Source organism: Mytilus galloprovincialis, chromosome 1, assembly GCF_965363235.1.
Source record: "Mytilus galloprovincialis chromosome 1, xbMytGall1.hap1.1, whole genome shotgun sequence".
NCBI lineage: Eukaryota > Metazoa > Mollusca > Bivalvia > Mytilida > Mytilidae > Mytilus > Mytilus galloprovincialis.
The window spans coordinates 18,827,623-18,852,644 of NC_134838.1; the positions used below are offsets into that span (position 1 = coordinate 18,827,623).

General features: G+C 30.7%; 1 protein-coding gene across 11 annotated transcripts in view; it reads right to left on the minus strand.

Moving 5' to 3' along the window:
- The window catches only part of LOC143068172 (axotactin-like), a 108,216-nt gene that overhangs the window by 31,858 nt on the left and 51,336 nt on the right, over positions 1–25,022 (minus strand). For all 11 annotated transcript variants that reach the window (XM_076242082.1, XM_076242018.1, XM_076242032.1 and 8 more), the window contains 14 exons: positions 23,482–23,933; positions 15,475–15,630; positions 13,047–13,295; positions 12,528–12,637; positions 11,726–11,886; positions 7,864–8,018; positions 6,683–6,993; positions 6,156–6,292; positions 5,689–5,798; positions 4,860–5,099; positions 3,420–3,654; positions 2,916–3,008; positions 1,907–2,037; positions 1,135–1,281 (listed from right to left, as the gene is read on the minus strand). In XM_076242082.1, the coding sequence (XP_076098197.1) occupies positions 1,135–1,281; positions 1,907–2,037; positions 2,916–3,008; positions 3,420–3,654; positions 4,860–5,099; positions 5,689–5,798; positions 6,156–6,292; positions 6,683–6,993; positions 7,864–8,018; positions 11,726–11,886; positions 12,528–12,637; positions 13,047–13,295; positions 15,475–15,630; positions 23,482–23,905 (2,659 nt within the window). In that variant the 5' untranslated portion in view covers positions 23,906–23,933. The remainder of the gene's footprint in view (positions 1–1,134; positions 1,282–1,906; positions 2,038–2,915; positions 3,009–3,419; positions 3,655–4,859; positions 5,100–5,688; positions 5,799–6,155; positions 6,293–6,682; positions 6,994–7,863; positions 8,019–11,725; positions 11,887–12,527; positions 12,638–13,046; positions 13,296–15,474; positions 15,631–23,481; positions 23,934–25,022) is intronic.

The window sequence follows — 25,022 nt, forward strand, 5'->3', positions numbered from 1 at the left end:
ACTGCCACTCCAGTAAAGTGTTATAATCCTGAGGGCCCTCCTAATAACTATATTAATGCCTCGGGGAGCTATTGGCTAATGATCGCTAATCTCTTTACCTGTGTTTTCAGTTCACACCTGGCTATTTTAATCACAAGCTCCGAACTAATATTATAAAGAAATTAAAATTCTATACCAACTGTCTTCATTATTTAATTACTTTTCAGCTAAGACAATTGTCAATAATGATTTAAAATTAAATTAAAACTTGATTTAATTTACGGATTTTTTTCACTACTAACACGTGCTTTGTTTACTATGATACGCATGCCTGAAATTCTCTTCCGCAGATTTGACACTAAATCGTAAATTTAAAATGATTTCTTGCTAAATAAAGCAAGTGCAACTATTTTCATTAATACTCTTACACTATTAAAGGTAAATATTAAAAAAAAACGATGTTTTCCTGTGAATTTGATAAACAAAACTAATCCCGGAAATAAGTCCGGAATTGTTCGTTTTAGTATTGTCGTATTACATCCGGTTTGAATTTTGACTTCAGAATCGAAAGAAACGTAAGCGATGACTGAGAAAATTACGATTTTGAGTCATTAAAATCATTTTATTCTCAAACTGTTGCCTTGCCTTAATTGCTTTTGATCGATTTTAGGAAAATGGTAGGATAAATCATGAAGTAAACGCGATGCAACAGTGAAACAAGTTCGTTGATGCTACGAGTATGAGCATACTCGTGCAGTAATGAGATTTTGACAATCTGTTTTTGAAAAGGGGCACCAACTTTTATGTTATATGAAAATGACCGAAATTAGGTGAAAAAATTTCCGGATCCTTGGTACATAGTGTAAGCGGGATGTGGGAATCTGACAAAACAGTAAGCGGGATCCAGGATCAGAACCCGCAATGAGACCCCCTTGTCTATGGTGGTATTTGCAAGAAGTAAATTTGAAAATATATATGAACATTGGTTCCTACTTATTTCAAAAATGTATTTCTTCAATCCCTTATTGTCTGTATCTGGCAAGTCATATGAAAATAAATCAACAGTTGAAAACACCATTTTTTAAGTTAATTTTTACTAAAGTTTCCAAATTTTCTTTTAGTTCCTTTTTCATTTACAATTAACAAAGAGCTTACCATCTCCCCAGCATTTAAGTGGACCCAAACTTAAGTTAGCACTTGTTTGTGGTGCTGGAGACTTGGACTGTAAAATTCTTAACTCAGTGATGGGTAAATGCTGTTTATATCTTATATATCCACTGTCCTTTTCCCACTGTGGATGGCCTAAAAAAATAAATGTTTATTCAAATATATGGAAAACAATTGGTTAGTCTTTATAGTTTGTTTCATAATCCTATTCAACTCATCAAAGATACCAGGACTAAATTTTGTATATACGCCAGACACGCGTTTTGTCTACAAAAGACTCATCAGTGATGCTCGAATCTAAAAAACTTAAAAAGGCCAAATAAAGTACGAAGTTGAAGAGCATTGAATCCACACTGTTATATATTAAGATAAAAAAAATCCTTTTAAATTTTTGCCCAATCTAAACTTATTAATTACATATATCTTTCACAGAGTTGAATAAATAAATAAATAAATTTAATAAAATTTTGTTTTTAAAGGTGTACCATATATATTCAAAACTGAATGATTTATATATGGACAATTAAATCTATTTTGAGAATTTGATGTCTTTACATCTTTGAAATTAATGGTTATACATCAACCAACTTTGATTTTTTTTAAAGAATGAGTAATGACGGTTGACCCTAGGTATACTAGGTATATCGGCTTAAATGAGGTAATTGAGCAATAGACTCTTAATTTGACATAATAATATAAGCATTGTGACACTGGAAATATGGAGGAATATGCACTAATGTGAAAGTTGTCTTTACATTACCTTTATCACATTGACATCTATTCTGAGGACAAGTGCCCTTTCTACAGGAACATAAACTGTCAGCGTCAGTATTATAACGAAGTTCCAATATTTCACCTCTAGCTGATTGAAATATTGTAGATTTGCCTAGTCTGAAATGAAAGAGAATTTCCTATTAATTTTTTGTTGAGGCTCATTTAACATTTTTCAACTTAATCATTTTATTGTCATGTTTTTAAATATGTAAAAAACAAAAATAAAACAAGAATGTGTCCATAGTACACGGATGCCCCACTCACACTATCATTTTCTATGTTCAGTGGACCTTGAAATTGGGGTCAAAATTATAATTTGGAATTATAATTAGAAAGATCATATCATAGGGAACATGTGTACTAAGTTTCAAGTTGATGTAACTTTAACTTCATCAAAAATTACCTTGACCAAAAACTTTAACCTGAACTTCGCACTATCATTTTCTATGTTCAGTGGACCATGCAATTGGGGTCAAAACTATAATTTGGCATTAAAATTAGAAAGATCATATCATAGGGAACATGTGTACTAAGTTTCAAGTTGATGTAACTTTAACTTCATCAAAAATTACCTTGACCAAAAACTTTAACCTGAACTTCGCACTATCATTTTCTATGTTCAGTGGACCATGAAATTGGGGTCAAAACTATAATTTGGCATTAAAATTAGAAAGATCATATCATGGGGAACATGTGTACTAAGTTTCAAGTTGATTGGACTTCAACTTCTTCAAAAACTACCTTGACCAAAAACTTTAACCTGAAGCGAACAGACCAGAAAACATAATGCCCCTCTACTATCGTAGGTGGGGCATAACAATTATCAAGCATAAAACTGTCTGTTTTTTTTCTCACCAAGTTTTTAGCAGTTTTCTTTTGTCATTTGTGTAAAATATATATGAAATATATAATAAAACAATTTTGACCATAACTGAACCAATGCATTAACCATATTCTAACATAGTATCTTTGTCCCACATAAAGATATAACTTACTGTAATGGAGCTCTGTAACAATCGTAAACTACTAACTGTTCACACCAAGTGGATGATTCTGTTAACTTTACAAGTTCTGCTCTTGTCATTTCTCTATAATTGGAAATTTTTAAAGTGTGATATTCCACAAGCTTCTTCACTAAATCTAAATATAGATGTTTTGTTATACAACAGCTTTTTTGTTGTTGTATCAAACAAGATTCAATTAAAATCATACTTATACTTATACTCAAGTCTTTTAAAACACAAGATTTTCATTCAAGTATATATATTGACATCAAAAAGTAAGTGACTGCCTGGTAGACTTGAAAATCACTTATATATTACCACTCATCATAATAAAGTTTGAGACAAATTTCAATCATTCTTTTATACTGAAGCTTTGTAACGTGTAACCAAATAAAATAAGAAGTATAGTTGAGATTATCAATTATTTGTAATCATTTTCCTTTTTAAAGCGAAAATGAAACAAGCATAAATAACTTCTATGGTTAAAATGCTTACCTATATGATAATAGCTTTCTCATATCATACATTCCTGTGCCTCTGACCCGTGTATCTGGTATAAAATTATGGTCTATTTTAGTCATGCCATATTTTTCTCCCTGATACTGGTACTCCATCTCACACCAAACATAAACAGGCTGCAGGGGACCAGTGCTGTCCAAATCAATCTGGTATGCTCCAGACTGTTTATAACCAGCTTGGTAGTAATCGTCACAAGATCCTCTGTATTTTGCTAAAAACATATATTAAGCATGTAGAAGGAAAATTAAACATTATAAAGATACATAAAAAAGACAGATATCAAATCAAATTCAAACTTGAGTCCTCTGCTTTAAAACTTTTACATTGGTTAACCAGGTGATCCATAGGGTGTAGCTTTATACGACCGCAGAGGTTGAACCCTGAACAGTTGGGGCAAGTAATGACACAACATTCAAGCTTGATACAGCTCAGAATTTGGATTGTGATTAAATTTTTGCCACATAGGTTTCTGACACAAAACAAATGTCAAGATCTTACAAATCTATTGTGCAATATGGTGCAATTAAAGATTTTTTCATCAAACTTTTCAAAAATTTGGAATTTGAGAAATTTGAAGAAAGAAATGAAAACTACTACTACCCCCCTTTTTTGGCAATTAGTCCAATACCAGACATTTCTTTATACATAATTTACAAGTAGTGTAAGGGCTTTTAAATTGTCTTAATTGTCCATTGACCAGAAATAACTATTTTCCCTCCTTTTTTTGCCCCTAATTCCAAAACCTTTTGAGCCATAACCCCCAAAAGTCAATACTAACCATCCCTTCATGATATAGAAACTTGTGGTATAATTTCAGAGAGATTCATACACTTAAACACAAGTTATTGTTTGAAAACTACAAAAATACTTATTTTGGGCTCCCTTTTGGCCCCTAATTCCTCAACTATTGGAACCATGACCCCCAAAATCAATCCCAACCTTCTTTTAGTGGTATTGAACCTTCTGGTAAAAATTTATAAAGATCCATTCACTAAAACTAAAGATATTGTCCGGAAACTAAATGTGTCTTCAGACGACGACGACATGATAGCATTATAAGACGCAAAAATTTGTTTGTGGTCGCATAAAAAAAAATAAGAAAGAATAGAATTTGCTATAATTAATTATCTCTTTAAATATCTCATTATTGAACTCCTCTGAGCAGTTATAAATGTAAAAGATTGAAATCACCAATAAAACATTGTTACATTTACATATGGTTATTTTCCCACATTTTATAGAGAAAATCACATATTTCAAATCTCTATTTCAATTTCAATTTTCATCAAATCTGTGAAACAAAATGTTAACAATAGCATGCAATATTTTATATTGGGTATATTTTTGTGTGTTTCTAAAAAGTGTTCTGTATGGTTTGTGTGGTATTTAGGTGCTTTGTAAACCACTAATACATACCAAAATGACATGCATGTCCTTCATATGCAGTAGCAGAACAATCACATGCAACTCCATCCCAGTTTGACAAACATTTACCACCATGTTCACAATGAGGGCCACCTTCACAGTGGGGTACCAGGTGACAACCATCCAGTACTACACCATACACTGCTGAATTTGTCTGCAGTAGGTTGATGGCATCCTTTAATTTGTTTTGTATAGCTAGATTCCTTATACAACCAACAAATCCATCGTTGGCTGAAAAACAAATTGTCAAGCATACAAATACTGTGGATTCATTTATTTTAATGGCTACCATTTTTTGGTGGATAGAGGAAAACTTGTATTTTTGTTGAAATCTGATTTCATGGTTTTCCAAAAGACTGCATATAATCATACCGCAAATTTACTATGTGTTGAACATTCAAATTTGTGGTTTCCCTGTATCCATGAAATCAATGAAAATTGATATCCAACAGTTACATGACTAATGTTTCTATAGATGAAATAGTACATGTATTCCATACATAAGATTGATACAAAAATGAATAAGTACAGGTCTGCTACTATTAAAAGTTAAAAAAAAAGTCAAATGAATAAGTTGAAGACAATTGTCTAATGTAAAACGTTGTTATCAAACATAAACAATAGTTTGGTTGATTTTCTGTGATAAAAATTTTACAAAGTGTCAAAGAAATGTGTTTATTTCTATTTAAAAAAAAATAATTTTTTTTTGACTGACGCAAACAAATATGTTGTTTAATGCTATAAAGATTTTATTCAAGAAAAGTGTCTGGTAAAGTATCATCTGATACAATCCTATCTCCCACAATAATTTCAATCCTACCATCATAAGTCAACCTAGGTCCGTGTCCAATCACCATTTCTCCAGTTAACTCCAGTAGATCTGTATGATTTATCTGGTTAGATCTATCATCTATCTTTATTTTGGTAAACCTATTTAAATAGTATCAATCATTTTTATATACATATACCAAGAAGGTCATTTCAATATCCAAAGTTTGTTCAAATTCATTTAACAGATATTAGAAGATGAGTACCAATGAGACAACTCTCCATCCAAGTCTCAATTTTTATTTGGGAGGTATATATTTGTTACTATTTGAGACTTCCCCTTCACTGGATGATAAGATATTTTAGACCGTATATTTAAACAGCACTTTCTAACTTAGTGGATGTGCAATGACCAATACAGTATTACATGCTCACATAAAAACTAGTACCAAATTTCAAGGATGCTCTGTTCCATACCCCAGAAGGATGGTTTTTCTACAATAACCTAAATGTATTTACCTATCAGTGAAATGTAGATGTAAAGTATGCCATTCGTTGTCATTGACAACATGATCAATGACAATGTCTTTGGATAGATCAGGATTCCTCGTGGAAGGTTCTAGTTGTAAAATAACTTGGTGGTCTCTAATCCAAATCTAAAAATATAAAAAAAAGAAAATATTGTGAACATAAATTTATCATCAGCGGCACGTGTTCTGATGTGTGATTTTCTCAAATAAGTTTCTCTCATACCTGTTCAATCAAATAATTTTCATATTACCAACTATCATAAATTTATTGTTATTTTCTTTTTATCAACAATATCTTTATATTGTTTATAGAAGATGGTGAAGTTCTTGATCAGAAGAAGTTCTAAATAATATATCTGAAATCCCAAATAAATCATTTGGCAGTTGTAAACAGCTAACTTGTTAATATTTCATACCAAATTACACATAGCCACAAACATCCAGGCATACCAACATGATGGTCAGAATTGCTACTTTACAAGAACAACTCTCTTAGCAGTGCTTTTCTTAACTCACCTCAAAGAAACCAATACCATATCCTAGGCTGGAAATAGTCTGGGCATAAAATATAATGGCCACATCACGGACCGTGCGGAAGCCAAACTCTACTTGTAAGTCTGTGTTTGACGGCGTATCTAGAACTATCATGGTTCCAGACTTGGGGAATGATATAGGAACGTCTTCTGTCTTGTGACAACCATAATAAGGTTTGTGACCACCACTATGGATAATTCTGTCGTTATCATGCTTCATTTCGTAGACTAAAGAAACATCGTCAACGTAAACATTCTTCAAACAACCAACAAAATTCTGTGTAACTTGTAAACCTAAAACATAAATCAATTTATAGATTAAAGTAATGAAATTTTAATTCTTTTTAAAACAATTAAAAACAACCAAATTATTTCATAAAGATAAAATACTACAAATAACAGACAAACTAAATAAGCCTCTCATGAACTGTAATGTATTTTCCTGCAGTATTTTTTAGTCTAGAAGATCAGGAGCAGCTAAAATAATATGGAGTTACTTTTTTAATAAGGTAAATGCACTGAGACTGGAAATTCAAGAAAAAAATAATTATCTGAGAGGATTTTCAAAATAACTAAAAACATTTAAGTCCATGGTTCTGACCAGAACCCTTTTCAAGGATAATGCAGCAGAATTTTTTTACTTGAGCTACTAATAATATTCAAAATATCTTCTTTGCCATTGTTATTTGGTTATACTTTGAAGGTACAAAAACTTGAATTGTGAACTAAAGCTTTTTTATGAAGCCCACCCCCTTGTTAGTATTCAAAAGACTGGCAGTTAATGAGTGATGGATGTAACATATACACAAAGTCAAGTACATGAAGGTTAATTCCATATTTCAGAAAAAAAATATTTATAGTTCGGGGGAAAAAATATGACAATTAAGATTTTATACATGGCCATGAAGTACAGTGTATAAGGTAAACTGGAAGCTGATGAGGATGAATCTAAAAATACTTCACACAGTATAGAATGCCAGTACACACATTGTTATTAAGTATAGCATTCTCACAATCATTTTGGTTTTTTGAAGCTTCATTTGCAGTTCCTGATAAAAATGCAACCAAATTTTATGGGACAGACAGACATACAGAAAAACAGGCAGATGTAAACAAGTTGCCCTCCTCCTCTGAGTATATGGGAGTATACTTACACAACCTTACCTTTTGTTATGACAAAATTATTTCCTCCACCAAAGAAGATTTTTGAATCAAGACTGAGGTAGTAATTACTGGTTTCAGTTGTCCTGACCTTGACCTCTTCATCCAAAATAAATGTAACAGTATTCTTATTGTGGACAATGGTCAAGTTATGCCATCTGAAAGTACAAGTTTTGGTAATGACTGTTTCTTTTGAAGGTTAATCCAAAAAAAATACTTGCAATAAATAACTTAAGCAATTTTGTCTTCATTATGCATAAAATGAATGAAAATATGTCACCCTTTTTTAATTCAATTACTGAAATGTTAAACTACAGTACAAAACAATTTTATTAATTGAGGTTTTTAGCCAGATGCTTTCTTACATTATGGAAGTAGTCGTTTTAAATTTATTGTTATTTTATATGTATCAAGTATATCTTATTTATATAAATTAAAAAAAAAAAAAAAAAAAAAAAAAGGGAAAATAAGTTGTTAAAATAAAGCATGTACCAGTATATCAATTGCAATAAATGAATGCATATGTTATATAGTGGGGTCTAAGTATGACAGAAATGTACACAGATTTTCTTTGCCAGATATCTGAATATTATATTCTGGTCTTTAGTGCCATTAACTAATTTAAAGGTATATTTGACCCCGTTCACACTAGCATTTTTTTTTAATCGATCTAATTTGAATCGATCTAAATAAAACCAGTTAGCGTTCACATTATCTTTAATCATAACGATCTCTATCGGTCTAAAACGATCCACTGCGTTCACACTACAATTAAAAACGCAATAGATCTAACCTTTTTACCCGTAAAACTGTAAACAATGTGTATAAATAGAACTGATTTATTATATTCATCTATTAATACTCTGACACACAGACTTGAAAAAAAAAAATGGATAAAGCTATTGTTTCTCCTGAATCAGAAGTTAACATTTCGGTACAGGTGTTATTGCCGTTTTCTTTAATTTTGAAAAAATATCTGTAGTAACGAAGTTACAACACGACGAAATATTGCGGTTCCTGAAAAGAAAAAAAAATCATCATAAGAAAAGAAGACACAGATTTCGCAAATCTATGAGATGGCGAAGACAAAATGTTTTCAGTTTGTTTTAAATGTCTGTAAACAGAGAAACATGGGTTAAACAACAAACCTCTGAGATAGTTTTGGCGCTGTACATGCGCATACGTTATTTTTGAGTCAATCGTACTAGTCTAAACCGATCTCTGCGTTCACATTTAAAGTAAGATCGGTTTACTTTAGATCGATTCAAACTAAACTACCTCTTTTGGTGTTTTAGTTTAGACCAATTGAAGATCGATTCAAAGCGTTCACATTGGCCTTTAAATCGATCTAAAGTGAACTGGTCTAGTTTAAATCGATAAAAATGTCCTAGTGTGAACGGGGTCTTTCTTATTTATATTTAACTTTATATAAATAATTGTTATCACATTGAGCTATAATTTTGAACATTTACATATATATTAATTTTGATTATATATAACAAATATAAACAAAAGATGATATAAATGAGAAAAATTTAAAATAAATGCTGAATTAAACTAAATACTAACATTTAACATTGTGTGATAGAATAAGGTTAATAAAAACAGTGTTAGGGATATTTGCTACAGAAATTCAAAATAATAACATTTTTGTAAAGAAGTAGTTTAAATGAAAGATATTATGACAAAAGATGTGTTGTAAATTCAATCTCTGCTCAAAGCAAACTATGTTAGACTCAAATCTTAATTGACTATATCAGACTACAGGAATGCTAGATTTCCTGCTCTCTAGATACTTCAACATCCTTCACCAATACAAATGTGCCACCATAATAAAGTCAAGGGTGCCTAAAGTGGCATTAACCATCAACAATCAAATAAAATTAAAGAAATAAGGATAAGCCTTAGCGCTTGTTTTATAAAATACAAAGACAAGCATTTGAAAACTCAAGCTTTAGATTGAAAAAGAAATTCATTGTATAAATGAAATTTAATGAAATGATTGAAAGAATGTGAAAAATTTGAGTAGAAATGTTGAGAATTTTAAAACATTAGGTCAGAAGTGTAGTTAAGATGTATGTGCTTTAAATATATATGCTTTTATATAAATAGGATGATAAGCAAATGATTTCAAGGCATTTCCAGCTAAAAACAAGAGAGGCTACAAATTTATAAGAAAAGGTTGAAAAAGATCCATAGCAAACATCCCTAGAACTGTTCTCATTCTATCAGCAATGAAAAAACATTAAATTTGTCACCTCTTTACATGATGCAATCCTACTATATTACTTTACCCTTTTGAAAACAAAAGAAACTAATTAATTAATTGCCCACCCATTGCACAACTTGGCTCCCAGACACAATTTGATAAGTTTGTTAGGCTGTGTTTTTTTTTTTAAATGCAATAGCCTTTAAGGATTGGAAAAAGTATGAACAACCTAAAACTGCCATATTTTGCATAAAAATGTAGTTAAAAAAAATGATAAAAATGTATATGCTATAAGCCAGTCTACTGCAAGTTAGACAAACTATTTCATGATCCTACATCAATGACTTTCATAGCTATGATGAACATGTTCGTTTGAATCAAAAGTCCAGTAGTTCCTGAATATGGAACCATAAGATAAATACTTTTTTTTTGTGGAAATTTAATTCTATAATAATAGGTTTTTGAAAATGCCACTATATTTGTGTTTACACAATATACAAAAGAAACAGCTGATGCTTTATATATCAAAGCATGATTTTATAAGCAGACATATATCATGCGAGGGTAACATGCAATATGAAGCAGGGAAGATGAGAATGTTGCCTTACCCTTCCTTCTGCCTAGAATGATTATGATGTATGTTAGTGAACAACATGTACCTTTCCTGTTTTACATTCATAAAGAATATGGAATTTGTCACTTGCTTGATATACACAGGGAGGAGTGTAATGTTTAGGAAGGGGAGATAATCATAACAGTTTAAACCATATAACTGAATATACTGACGAGATAAGTCTTGTGTAAATTATAAATCATGGTCTTGTATGTAACAACAGTAAAGATTTAACACAACGGGATGGTAATGAATGTTGATGTTTGTGTGAAGATATACGATATGCCATCTATATTTTAGTATTATTCAGTTCTGAGTCAATTTATTGCATTTAAACATATGTTTCAATGGTGATTATCAACAAAGATGACTGCTAGTGGTAATATTTTCTGTTAAAGAGACATGAAGTCAATTTGAATCCATCCCCTCAAACCTTGATTTTTGTTGTTGTTGATTTTTTTCTAACGTACTCATCAACTTAAAAAAAAAATATATCTATCAAAAATTGTATAATATAATATTCGAACTCTCTAATGTCAAAATATGAAAACTTTTTATATATTTCATGCATCCCAAGGGCTGTTCTGGATTTACCTTCACGGGAAACACTCAACTCAAAGTTTTGGACAGAAGGCTGCATACTTGATGAAATATGTCATGGGAAAGTTAGTCTCATAAGTGAAAAGTATTAATGGTTATATCATCTAAACCCCATAGTTTTTCTATGAGTTTTAATTCAAAGATTTTAATGTTTAAGCATTCAAACAAAGGGATTGGATAAAGGCTCAACCTATATAAACCCTTTCCCAAACTGTTTTTCTATGATTTAACTATGTTATAGTTTTTAACAAAAGTTAGAGATACAAATGATTAACCAAAAAACAACAAACATTTCAAGGAAAAGTTTTGAGAATGTTACTTTTAAATGCATAACACACATCACAATTTTATTAGGAACTTAGGCAAAACTCCAATTATTCCAAACCATTTTGTTAGTACACTATGTACCCATAACCACCAATGTTTCATGTATCCATATTTACCTGAAGTCATCTGTAGCAAAACCAAGTTTAGCCTCTAATGTGACATCTTGCTGGAACCCAACTGAGGCTGTAACTACACCCTCATGAACTGAAGCTATCACATGACTGTCATGTGGGTAGGTACCAACGGCATATATCAGGACACCTGAGCCTCTATCTGACTGTAACAGAACAAACTGATGTCATAGTACTTTTTCTACAGCCAAACAACATATTTTCAGACAAATCAGATATAAAGAGAAATCAAAGTAACAAATAGCATTTGACTGATATTTCTTAATCCCTTTTCACTAATTCCAAAAAAAAATAAAAGTTATTAACATTGACATATGATTAAACTGAAGTCTTTGAAGGTACTCATCTTCACTACAAGGCCATTATTTTTAAGATGAAATGCACTTCATGAAATCTGTATTTTGTCATTGACCTATCTATGTCTCTAGATGTTGTCATATTTACTTTCATAATGTTTAAAATAATCTCTTAAATGTTTTACATTACTGTAAATTCAGAAATTATTGTGTGCATTTATTTTTGCGATTTTGTCATTCTAAACTAAAATGTGATTTCAATCTTTGCAATATTGAGAAAAATCCTTTTTAATTTATATAAAGAATTTCTAAATGCTAGTTCAAATTATTGCAATTATAACCCTGTCGCATTATTCGCAATAATAAAATCATAGCAAAAATTTCTGAATTTACAATATAAATTAGAGATAGATATGAAAATTCAATGTAATAAATAAGGCATATTTTCAACAGCTGCTTTTCTCTGTGGTAGATAATTCTTTAAAATTTACCCTGAACTGTAAACTGAACTTATTGTTGTCTGAGAAGACTCTGTCACTTGGTTTATCATAAAGATGATAAGTAATCCATTCATATCCTCTCAGTGTGATTTTAGTAGTACCTGAAATATATATGGGAGATAACTCTGTTAGTCTTATAATTTTAATAATGGGGAGACAACTTTGTCAGTCTTATAATTTTCATAAAGGGGAGACAACTCTGTTATCAATAATTGAAATTTGAAGTTCTTTAAATAAATTGCTGTTGTTTTTTAACAGTTGATTTTAACATCTGTGATTGAATTTGAGCCATCATCATTAAGTAAAACTTGTAACAAAAGCATGGGAATTCTTTTTACACTTCAAACTTGCTAACATCTGTTCACAATATGTTTATATTAACTTTTATAGTACCCGAACTAACTATTATCACTGTACTTTTAATTAAATATTTCGGCAACAAACAGATTTATCTGAACAGCTTTTGATCAATATTTCCCCTATAGTATGTATAATTATACTGCTTTATACCTGACTGATTACAGAATGGTCCCTGCAAATTGGTACCAAAACAGTCACATTTAACATGGGAGTAGAAATTAGTACAAGGTGTTTCAGCATTACACTGGTTCCCTGTTAAACATTTATCCTGGCATCCTGTCTCTACAATACCAGTAACCTCAGGCTGATTTATATTGTTATATGTCCTATTGCCGTCTAAGATTTGGAGATTCTTTAAACATCCACTATACAGATTATCTTGAGATTCAGTACCTTTTCCTAAACAAACAAATAATGTTAGATGTAAAAAATTGAGACTTTTAGATAAATAATTTATGTAAAAACCATTGTGAAGTCAGTTCCAAATGATAAGTAAAATAAATGATTTATGCATGAAATATATCAAATCAGTTTAATAAACATATAAAAAAGGCAACAGATACCGAAGGAATAATAAAGCTCATCAGTCGAAATCAAATTCTAATAAAGCTCATCAGTCGAAATCAAATTCTATCATTGTAGTTGTAGCTAATAAGAAATTCAGACATAGATGATGTGGCCATTTAGAAATTCTGTCAAAGTAATGGTGGTTATAATCATGAAAAAAATTTGGTCATGGCAACAGTAGATATCATTATTTCTTTTGTGTTGTTGGGTTGCTTTTTCATTTAAGTTAACCCCACACCTCCATTGTTTCATACCCATGGGAAATTACTGGAAGAAAAGTTGTGGATGAAGCACTTTGAAAAACTTTGCCAAAAATCATACCATTGCAATGCTAATTTATCAAATTAAATGTAATCATCACTGTATGCTTGCTGGTTCTAAACAATTTAAATGTATTATCTCAGCAATCATTAAAAGTGTAACCATAAATCAATTCTTAAAAGCATTATAATTACATCATATAAATGAAAATATATCATAATTATATAATACGAAAATATATATAACAATTTTGAGATTACATAAGTTTGTAAAAAATCAATTTTCCTTTGAATTTCTAAAAATATAAATAAAACTTCAGATGCAGATGCACAAGATCATACCAATGCCGATTTAATTTTCAGTCATTGTATAATTATCAAAAATAGGAAAGTAATTGGTAGACAGGAAAGATAACAAAATTCTGCCTGAACTAATATATTTAAAGAAACCTTCTCAAAAAAAGCATTGATAAATCCACAAGAGAATATGATGAAAAATATGATTTCAGTAATCTTGCGATGAAAGTTTCCCAAATTTAATAGGTGACTATAGAACATGACTAGGATCTCATACCTCAGAATCTGTTTTATCCACTCTAACTAAAATGCTACATTTTCAGTTGAGGGGTAAGAAAAGGGAATCAGACACTTTCAAAGAACAAGAATTGTTACAGTATCATAGCAGTTTCATTTGACTAAAACTATACTTAGGGACTCTTCAGCTCTATCTTATAAATATATAATTCATAAAGAAATACAAATAACCAATTGATAAATTGAAAGAAAACTGACACAAGGCTATGTGAATATGACAAAATCACAGATAAGGTTAAATAAATGAGTTTGTTTTTATGCTAATTTATACTAAATTGGAAGTGTAATGATTGATATTTTAGTCAAGGAATGCATGATGTATTTATTACTTGTAATTGGCTTTGAACTAGCTTTCAGTTACTATGAGACTTCAGCTCTTCTTCAATACATAATTTGTTTCTTTTGTCTTTGTATAAGTTGTTTTTGTGCTCCATCCTGATTTGATGAGTCCATCCCTTTCCAACTGATGTTTATAGTTTGATCTTAAGATGGGTTGTTAATCCACTGTCGCTGGTTAGGGGAAGGTTAAGTGCTCACAAGATGTTTAACCCAGAAATACTTTATGTGTATGTCCTAAGTCAAGAGCTAGTTATTCAGTGGTTGTTGTTGGTTGCTTTTTGCCATATTTTTTTTTAACATGAATCGATATTTTTTTCGTTTGAACTGCTTCACATTTACCCTGTTAAAGTTAACTATACAGTAAATGTTTTGCTCATTGTTGAAGGGTGAAATGGAACATAAAATTGTTTACTTCCAAGTCATGTGAACATTTATAACACATCTCCATATTTTTATACTGAACTCAGTAAGACAAGATATAGAAATTTGAGTGTGTTTATTGCAGAAACCATATATAAACATGTTGTATACATGTCAAATAGTTTTCTTGGTGCTGGTCAATTGTATTTCTGTACCTTACAATTATTTCAATAGCTCTTGATAATGGACTGAAGTGAAGTTGGAGACAATTGGTTAACACATGTATGTCTTATAGTGTAAAGAATACTGAAATATAGGCAGTAACATTTTGTAAAAGTACTGAGTCAAGTTTCACAAAAAATCTTAAGATTAACATTGATTCAAAGTTATACTGAAATGTGTGTGTCTTAAGATTTTTTGTGAAAAGAGCCACTGACTTCCTTTGGACTAGTCCATACCTCCAAATATAATAACTGATGATAATGTATTCCAATCTAATACTGATACTGGACTACTCAAAGGCTCAGACTGTGAAACATCATCTAAGGTCACTAAAAGGTCACCAGAGGACAGGAGTTGTACTTCTAATGAATGCCATTTATCATCATTTAGTGCTGAAAAAATAACAAACTATAATTAAAAACTTTGTAAATGACTTAAACATTCTAACACAACACAGCAAGTATTGACCACTCCATTGTTACTGAAACAAAATGGATTCTTGAGGGAACCTTTAGGTGGTACCCAACACTTTCACTAAAATTAATTTGGCTCGTTTAATTTTTATTAAATTTTGACAAAGTATTGACTTTGACCCTTTAACAAAAATTTCAAAATTTCAAAAATTTTGAACCAACCTTTTTATCAAAAAAATTACACTGGTTATATAGCAGTTTGAAAAACACAAATTTTGATCATTGAGAAGCTTAATATTCCCTTTACAACACAATGTAATTAAAACGTTTAGCTGATTTTATAGAGTTATCTCCCTGTAGTGTTAGGTACCACCTTAAATGGAAAAAAAACTTGTTAGTACTAGAGTACTGTTGAATTACTTGGTTGGAAATAAAATTTAGAGAACTGTAAACACTTTAAATTCTAATTAACAGTTTCTTATTTTACAGGGGCAATAATTAAGGGCTTATCTTCTAGTGATCTTTAGTCTATCTATCTCAATGGCAACCTCTAATTTTTTTGGCTGATTCTGATTCCTTATCAAGTGTGAATCGAGAATTCATTGATTCCTGTTTTCCATTATTGTAATGCAAGGGGATTAAATCATTTCTACATTACTTAAAGAAAGGATTAGGAACTCAGAAAGGATAAAAACATATTGATAAAAAAATCTAGAAAATGGCTACACCATTAATTATTGCTTCCTGATGCTTTTGGAATCAATTCTTTTTTGTAAAATGGCTACACCAGAAATTATGACATCCTGTGCATTAAAAACAACAATTTCTTGTAAAATGGCCATACCAGAAAATAATGCATCCGGTTGCATGAGAATAATTGCATGGAATAGATTACTCTATTTACATTCATTCAGCATTGATCTCACTTTTGTATTTCCTGAATATGTTGTTTTTTATTTGTTATTTTCTGGCAGCATTTTATTTCTAAGCATATAACGGATAAGTTTTATGTGAGAGCTTATAAAGCCTAAGCTTACATATTCATTATATTCTGTATTATCAAGTTTTTTGTACATAAAACTAACTTGGCTTTGACTATTTTTTATTATGGATTTTTAGGGCTATTTCTATGACATTCCCTAAGGAACTCCACTGTTCTATATGAACTGTACATTAATCTCCCAATTTCTCTTTTAAATAACCTCAGTGCCCTTTCTTCTTTTTTAGTTAATAATTAATCTTCTAAATTTTCTTTCAAATAAATTAGGTTTTATGACTAGGGATGGATTTAACCTATTTACTGGTGTATTATTTTTGTCTGTCAGTATAGGTACGTTCGTTTGATTTTCAATATCATAATTAGTTTCCTTATAATCTTTACAAACAAATACACTGGTATACTATTTCGGTTTCATTTTAATCTGAAACTCATCAATAATTATAGTCAATATCTATGTACTAATTAATGCAAAGGCATGATTTCTATTGAAATTTGTCCAGTAAAACATACCAAATATCTCATCTTTGTTTTTTATGTGGCACTTAACACTGCAAACACTGTTCTGGACAAGAACCAAATCAACAATTTGTATGCAAGAGAATTGCAATAAACCTAACTATTATGCATCTGTGTTTGTCTCATGGGGGAAATACAGAATTCAATTTAATCATACTCTATTGATTAGCAAGATACATAAAAATAAATAACTGACAAATTGGCAAATTAAAGTTTGTTACTTAGATATATTAGTCCAAAAATAGCTTGAAAACCATTTGTTTTATAAATAAAAATGTTAAATGTCCAAATAGAAATGCAACTTAAATACAATTAATTAAAAGACTCAAATTCAAACATAACCATAAATCGCTACATATTTGTTTTTTGTTCATTATTTTGTACATAAATTAGGCAGTTAGTTTTCTCATTTGAATTGTTTTACATTTGTCATTTAATGGCCTTTTATAGCTGACTATACAGTATGGGCCTTGCTCATTGTTTAAGGCTGTTCAGTGACCTACAGTTGTTAATTTCTGTGTCATTTGGACTCTTGTGAAGATTTGTCTCATTGGCAATCATACCACAACATCTTCTTGTTTATATCTAAAGCTAGTATTAAGTTTTTGCACAGATAAAATATGGTGCCCTGTGCATACGTCCTGTACATGTAATACATTTTAATTTAGAATTTGCAAATCCACTCCTGCATAGTGCCCAAACAATATCAAAAGCATGCAGTAGTACCACAAAATGACATGCTGATCAAGTCTGAAAATATTTAAATGGTTATAAAGAAAATTGGGTTGTTGTCATTGAGATATATTACCTACATCCCCTTATTCATATATTATGTACTTCCTATCAGTGATGATTGATTGATTATTGGTGTCTAACAACACTTTCAGCACTATGTCATGGTGGTAATATTTTATTGGTGGTGGAAGCTGCAGTATACAGAGACAACCACCAGCCTTCAGTAGGAAAACTGACGATTCAGTCATTTAAGTTTGGTGTCATGCACAAATGCCACATAAAGGATTCAACCTCAGTGTTCACAGACTAGCTGGGCCACCAAGGCATTATTCGTGATGAAGCATAAGTCAAATTATAATAATAGATTGACTAAAAAAAAAGAAGTTTCTATATAAACCTTAAATAAAATGAAAACAATAAAGGCTAATCTTGAATTGTTTCACATTTTGTCATTTCAGGGCATTTATAGCTTACTATACAAAATGAGTTTTGCTCTAGTTGAACTTTTATGGATTGCTTACATTAACATCCTTTGGTCTCTGGTGGATAGAAGTCTTAGTAATAACAATCATACCACATCTCTCATTGTTTTTACAAATTCAAAGATTGATAGTGTCCTTATATTTGATTGCTGGGACATAACTGTCATAAGAATACTATTCTCTAGAAACAGATAATTAGAGGAGACTTATTACAAACATTGTATTTAAATGGTGGAATGTTAAGAACCAAAGTTTACTGTACATGTTATTGTAATATTATGTAAATTGAATACATAACCAGATGCTCCACAGGGCGCAGCTTTATACGACCGCAGAGGTTGAACCCTGAACAGTTGGGGCAAGTATGGACACAACATTCAAGCTGGATTCAGCTCTAAATTTGGATTGTGATTAAATAGTTGACACAGCATAGGTTTCTGACACAGAATGAATGTGGTCTAATGAACTTAAATTTTTTTTTTTGCCTTTGAGCAATTCACTATGCTGTTGAAAAAATGTTTGAAGAAATTTTCTTTTTATTTATGAAATCTGATATAAGAAAAATTTAACCCCCCCCCCATTTTTTTTTCACACCCCCCTTTCCCTTTTTCTAAAACTGATCTCAATTCAAATTTCTAATGGAGTTTGCAACAATAACTACTCATTTAAATACATCATAAAATATTAAAATGTAAAAAAGTGCTTGTTATCACTGAATGGTAAAGATTGTTTTAATTTATCAGTTGGTAGTAAAAGTGAATATACATTGTATAGTGTATAAAACAATGATTTAAGTTGATTCAACTTCTATTCTATACAAAGAAAGATAACTCCAATTGGATATTTCTTGCTATTGCACAATATTGTGCAATTAGATATTTCTTGCTATTGTGCAATACTGTGCAATTGAAAATACTTGATATTGCACAATACTATGCAATTGAAGATTTCTTGCTATTGTGCAATACTGTGCATTTAAAAATTTCTTGCTATTGCATAATATTGTGCAATTGAAGATTTCCTGCTATTGCTGAATATTGTGCAATTGAAAATTTCTTGCTATTGCACAATACTTAATATAATAATTTTGGATCCTGATTTGGACCAAGTTGAAAACTGGGCCCATAATCAAAAATCTAAGTACATGTTTAGATTCACCATATCAAAGAAGCACACAAATTCAATTTTTGTTAAAATCATACTTAGTTTAATTTTGGACCCTTTGGACCTTAATGTAGACCAATTTGAAAACGGGACCAAAAATTAAGAATCTACATACACAGTTAGATTTGGCATATCAAAGAACCCAAATTATTCAATTTTCAATGAAATCAAACAAAGTTTAATTTTGGACCCCAATTTGGACCAACTTGAAAACTGGGCCAATAATCAAAAATCTAAGTACATTTTTAGATTCAGCATATCAAAGAACCCAAAGGATTCAATTTTTGTTAAAATCAAACTAACTTTAATCTTGGACCCTTTGGACCTTAATGTAGACCAATTTGAAAACGGAACCAAAAAATAAGAATCTACATACACAGTTAGATTTGGCATATCAAAGAACCCCAATTATTCAATTTTTGATGAAATCATACAAAGTTTAATTTGGACCCTTTGGGCCCCTCATTCCTAAACTGTTGGGACCAAAACTCCCAAAAACAATCCCAACCTTCCTTTTATGGTCAAAAACCTTTTGTTTAAATTTCATAGATTTCTATTTACTTATACTAAAGTTATGGTGCGAAAACCAAGAAAAATGCTTATTTGGGCCCATTTTTGGTCCCTAATTCCTAAACTGTTGGGACCTCAATTCACAAAATCAATCCCAACCTTCCTTTTGTGGTCATATACCTTGTGTATAAATTTCATTGATTTCTATTTACTTAAACTTAAGTTATAGTGCGAAAACCAAGAAAATGCTTATTTGGGCCCTTTTTGGCCCCTAATTCCTAAACTGTTAAGACCAAAACTTCCAAAATCAATCACAACCTTCCTTTTATGGTCATAAACCTTGTGTTTAAATTTAATACATTTCTATTTACTTAAACTAAAGTTATAGTGCGAAAACCAAAAGTATTCGGACAACGACGACGCTGACGCCAACGTGATACCAATATATGACCAAAAAATTTTCAATATTTGTGGTCGTATAAAAAACTGTGATCACCTGAGTATTGAAAACAGGAGGCTCTCAAGAGCCTGAATCGCTCACCTTAAATTTTTTGCTTAAATCTTCCATGAATGATTATTTTGGGTTTTCAATTTATATAAATGGTTCTTCGATTCTGTCATATCTTCTTCAAAAGCAAAAACAAGAGTGGACACACTGAAATGTCTCGTTTGTCTCGTGTTCATAATATAATTTATGATGAAAGTATAAAAAAAACATTGTATACCCCAAGCATTACATTATTGCTGTTTACAGTTTATCTACATCTATAATAATATTCAAGATAATAACCAAAAACAGCAAAATTTCCTTAAAATTACCAATTCAGGGGGGGCAACCCAACAACGGGTTGTCCGATTCATCTGAAAATTTCAGGGCAGATAGATCTTGACCTGATAAACAATTTTACCCCATGTCAGATTTGCTCTAAATGCTTTGGTTTTTGAGTTATAAGCTAAAAACTGCATTTTACCCCTATGTTCTATTTTTAGCCATGGCGGCCATCTTGGTTGGTTAGCCGGGTCACCGGACACAATTTTTAAACTAGATACCCTAATAATGATTTTGGCCATGTTTGGTTAAATTTGGCCCAGTAGTTTCAGAGGAGAAGATTTTTGTAAAAGATAACTAAGATTTACGGAAAATGGTTAAAAATTGACTATAAAGGGCCATAACTCCTAAAGGGGTCAACTGACCATTTCGGTCATCTTGACTTATTTGTAAATCTTACTTTGCTGAACATTTTTGCTGTTTACAGTTTATCTCTATCTATAATAATATTCATGATAATAACCAAAAACAGCAAAATTTCCTTAAAATAACCAATTCAGAGGCAGCAACCTAACAATCGGTTGTCTGATTCATCTGAAAATTTCAGGGCAGATAGACCTTAACCTGATAAACCATTTAACCTCGTCAAATTTGCTCTAAATGCTTTGGTTTTTGAGTTATAAGCCAAAAACTGATGTTACCCCTATGTTCTATTTTTAGCCATGGTGGCCATCTTGGTTGGTTGGCCGGGTCACCGGACACAATTTTTAAACTAGATACCCCAATGATGATTGTTGCCAAGTTTGGTTCAATTTGGCCCAGTAGTTTCAGAGGAGAAGATTTTTGTAAAAGATAACTAAGATTTACGGAAAATGGTTAAAAATTGACTATAAAGGGCCATAACTCCTAAAGGGGTCAACTGACCATTTCGGTCATCTTGACTTATTTGTAAATCTTACTTTGCTGAACATTTTTGCTGTTGACAGTTTATCTCTATCTATAATAATATTCATGATAACCAAAAACAGCAAAATTTCCTTAAAATTACCAATTCAGGGGCAGCAACCTAACAACGGGTTGTCCGATTCATCTGAAAATTTCAGGGCAGATAGATCTTGACCTGATAAACAATTTTACCCATGTCAGATTTGCTCTAAATGCTTTGGTTTTTGAGTTATAAGCTAAAAACTGCATTTTACCCCTATGTTCTATTTTTAGCCATGGAGGCCATGTTTTTTGATTAAATGGGAATTAAAACACAAACTTTATTCTAGATACCCTAGGAATCAATCAGATGAAGTTTGGTTTGAATTGGTTCAGTAGTTTCAGAGGAGAAGATCTTTGAAATAGTTTACGACGACGACGACGACGGACGGACGACGACGGACGCCAAGTGATGGCAAAAGCTCACATTTCCTTTTGGAAAGGTGAGCTAAAAACAACTCATTTTTGTGCTTAGACCTATCTAACTGACTTAACCACCATTTATGTTCAGAATTTAAACTTTTTGTTGTTGATGTTAATAAATAGCTCACCTCACAAATACTATAATATTTGATGCATTGTTTATGAAATTCAAGTTTGAGCACAGAATCAGATGGTATTTTAACATGTCAATTAAAAATCTAAAATACAGAAATATTCATTCAAAACTGTATTTGTATAAAGAGATCAAATGTCCTTTACCTAAAATGATATAAATCGGTGATGATGTATAATTTTTCTTGGCATGATTAATAATAAATTTAGCAAGGAAACACAATATTTTCATTTAAATGCTAATTATAAGCTTCATTTTTAAAAATTGATCTGTTTACGGTTTACGTAAAAACACTTCTACCGACGTTTTAAAATTGGTGATCAATACATTGGTTATTAATGGAAAATTACATATTGATATACATGTAACACCGCTATTATATAATTTGCCTGACAACTATAAAAAAACTAATTATAATCTGATACATACTGTATGGTACATTAAAATATCATTTTCTATGAATTATAAATCATTTTTTAACCTATCCATAAAGCAAAATATTGCCTGCCAAGATCAAATCACAAGTATTGTTGGGCCATAATAACATTTATTCTAATTACTACTTCACATTTTTTTTTAGAACTAATAAAAAAACTTTCTATTTCTGGCTATTTTGTTTTATTTTGCAGATAGTTTTGCAAATTGTGGTGAAGATACACAATAAAATTTGCCTGTCCAAGCAAATTTGAAAAAAAAATCAAGAAAAAAAATCAAGAATAAGAATTACAGCTGATAAAAGTTTCAAAATTTCTAAGGGAAAATGTCAATCTTGTACCATTAAACTCAATATAAATTTATAAACAAGAATGTTTCCATAGTACATGGATGCCACTCTTGCACTATCATTTTCTATGTTCCATAAAATGTGAAATTTGGGTCAAAACTCTAATTTAGCATAATTATATCATAGGTAACATGTGTACTAAGTTTCAAGTTGATAGGACTTCTGAACTTCATCAAAAACTAACTTGACCAAAAACTATAACCAAAAAGAACAAACAGACGCACAGACCGAAAAACATAATTCCCTTAAGTGAGGTATAAAAATGGATTTTGTTATACATGTACATTAAATGCATACAGATGTCATCTAAAAAATTGTACACAATCTTACCTTTTCCTATGACAAAAGTTTCTGTATTTCTATTTAACTTGTATGTAATTTTTAATGATCCTTTGTGTAGTTCTCCACAAAATTCATAACTTTCCACTGACAAATGCTCCGTTTGTTTAACTTCCTTTAGAATATGACAAAAAATAACTGCATTTGAGTTTCTAGTCCGGAATGATAATTTGTAATCTGGATTTTGATTTGAAAATATTGCGGGATACACTGCTATATATCCTTTCCCAACGAATGTCCATGAAGAAGGCAATACATCTGACGATGAAGATGAAACTATAGATGATACTGATGACGGTGTTGATGAAAATAATGACGATGAGCTCTGAGCTAAACCCTTGCAACTCCAAAATAATAAAAGTATTAAACGTAATAATAAATGTCCCAGGCACTTTGATAGCTGTAGTTTCTTCATTTTGTGCTGTTCACTAACATCTGTCTACCTGTAATTACAAAAGGAAAATATTTAGATTGATTGATTGATTTGATTGGTAACTGCTTTACACCACATCAGCACAAAAATGCTATATCTTGTTGATGATATTTTAGAACAACATATACGGTATATTAAAGAAAGAAATGTGGTATAAATGCTAAACAAAGACAAAACAGATAAAAAAAAGTAAAAACATGTATCTATATGTCTTAAGATCATTGCAGCCTTCAACAATAAGCAAAGACAAAAATGCCTCAAACAACTCAATAATAATAGGTTGAAAATTCCAATATATGTACATAGTTCTTCATGGTCTGCAGGAGATGTTGATTACACAATTTAGGTAAATTTTGCAACAAAAAGACTGTTTTGAAGTCTAGGAAAATAGGAAAACCACTCAACTAATTCCATAAAAGGAATACAACTCAAATAATTCCATAAAAGGAATACAACTCAAATAATTCCATAAAAGCAGGTAAAAAACTGCAATATGTGTGCTATCTACCATTGTCAAGGATATACTTTTTAGAAAATCCTTCTTTCCCTAAAAAAGATTCAATATTTCACGTCATCATCCAAACATTTCCCTTTAACCTTTACAAACAGTTCTTATTTCAAACATAATTGTTAAGCTATATGTAATTATCTTACATCATACAAGAGAGAAAAACTTTAAAGAAGTATGAAATTTTAAATTAAAAAGGTTTAAATTCATTTAGTGCAGCAGTTAAATTTTATTGATTTACATTTAAACTATTTGATTTAAGTGAAATTCCACCCTATTTGTTAACAATATTACATAAGAGCCATGTACAAAATGTGTGAAAATTAAAACAGAACTATGAAGAACTTGCATATATTTCAGCTTGCCAAGTTCAGTGCATAAACTTTAAGTGCTTTTTGTATATGTTAGCAGATAAATACATTATGTATATATGATAAAGATGTATATCTGATTTTAAATCCACACAAAATTGAAAAGTAGAGATGAAAAAAAGAGAAAAAGAAACTTCTTCTGTTACAATCAATCAAAATTCGTACTTTTAAAATGCACTTGTACATGTCAAATAGAAAGTGAAGGTCAAGCTTGTGAATT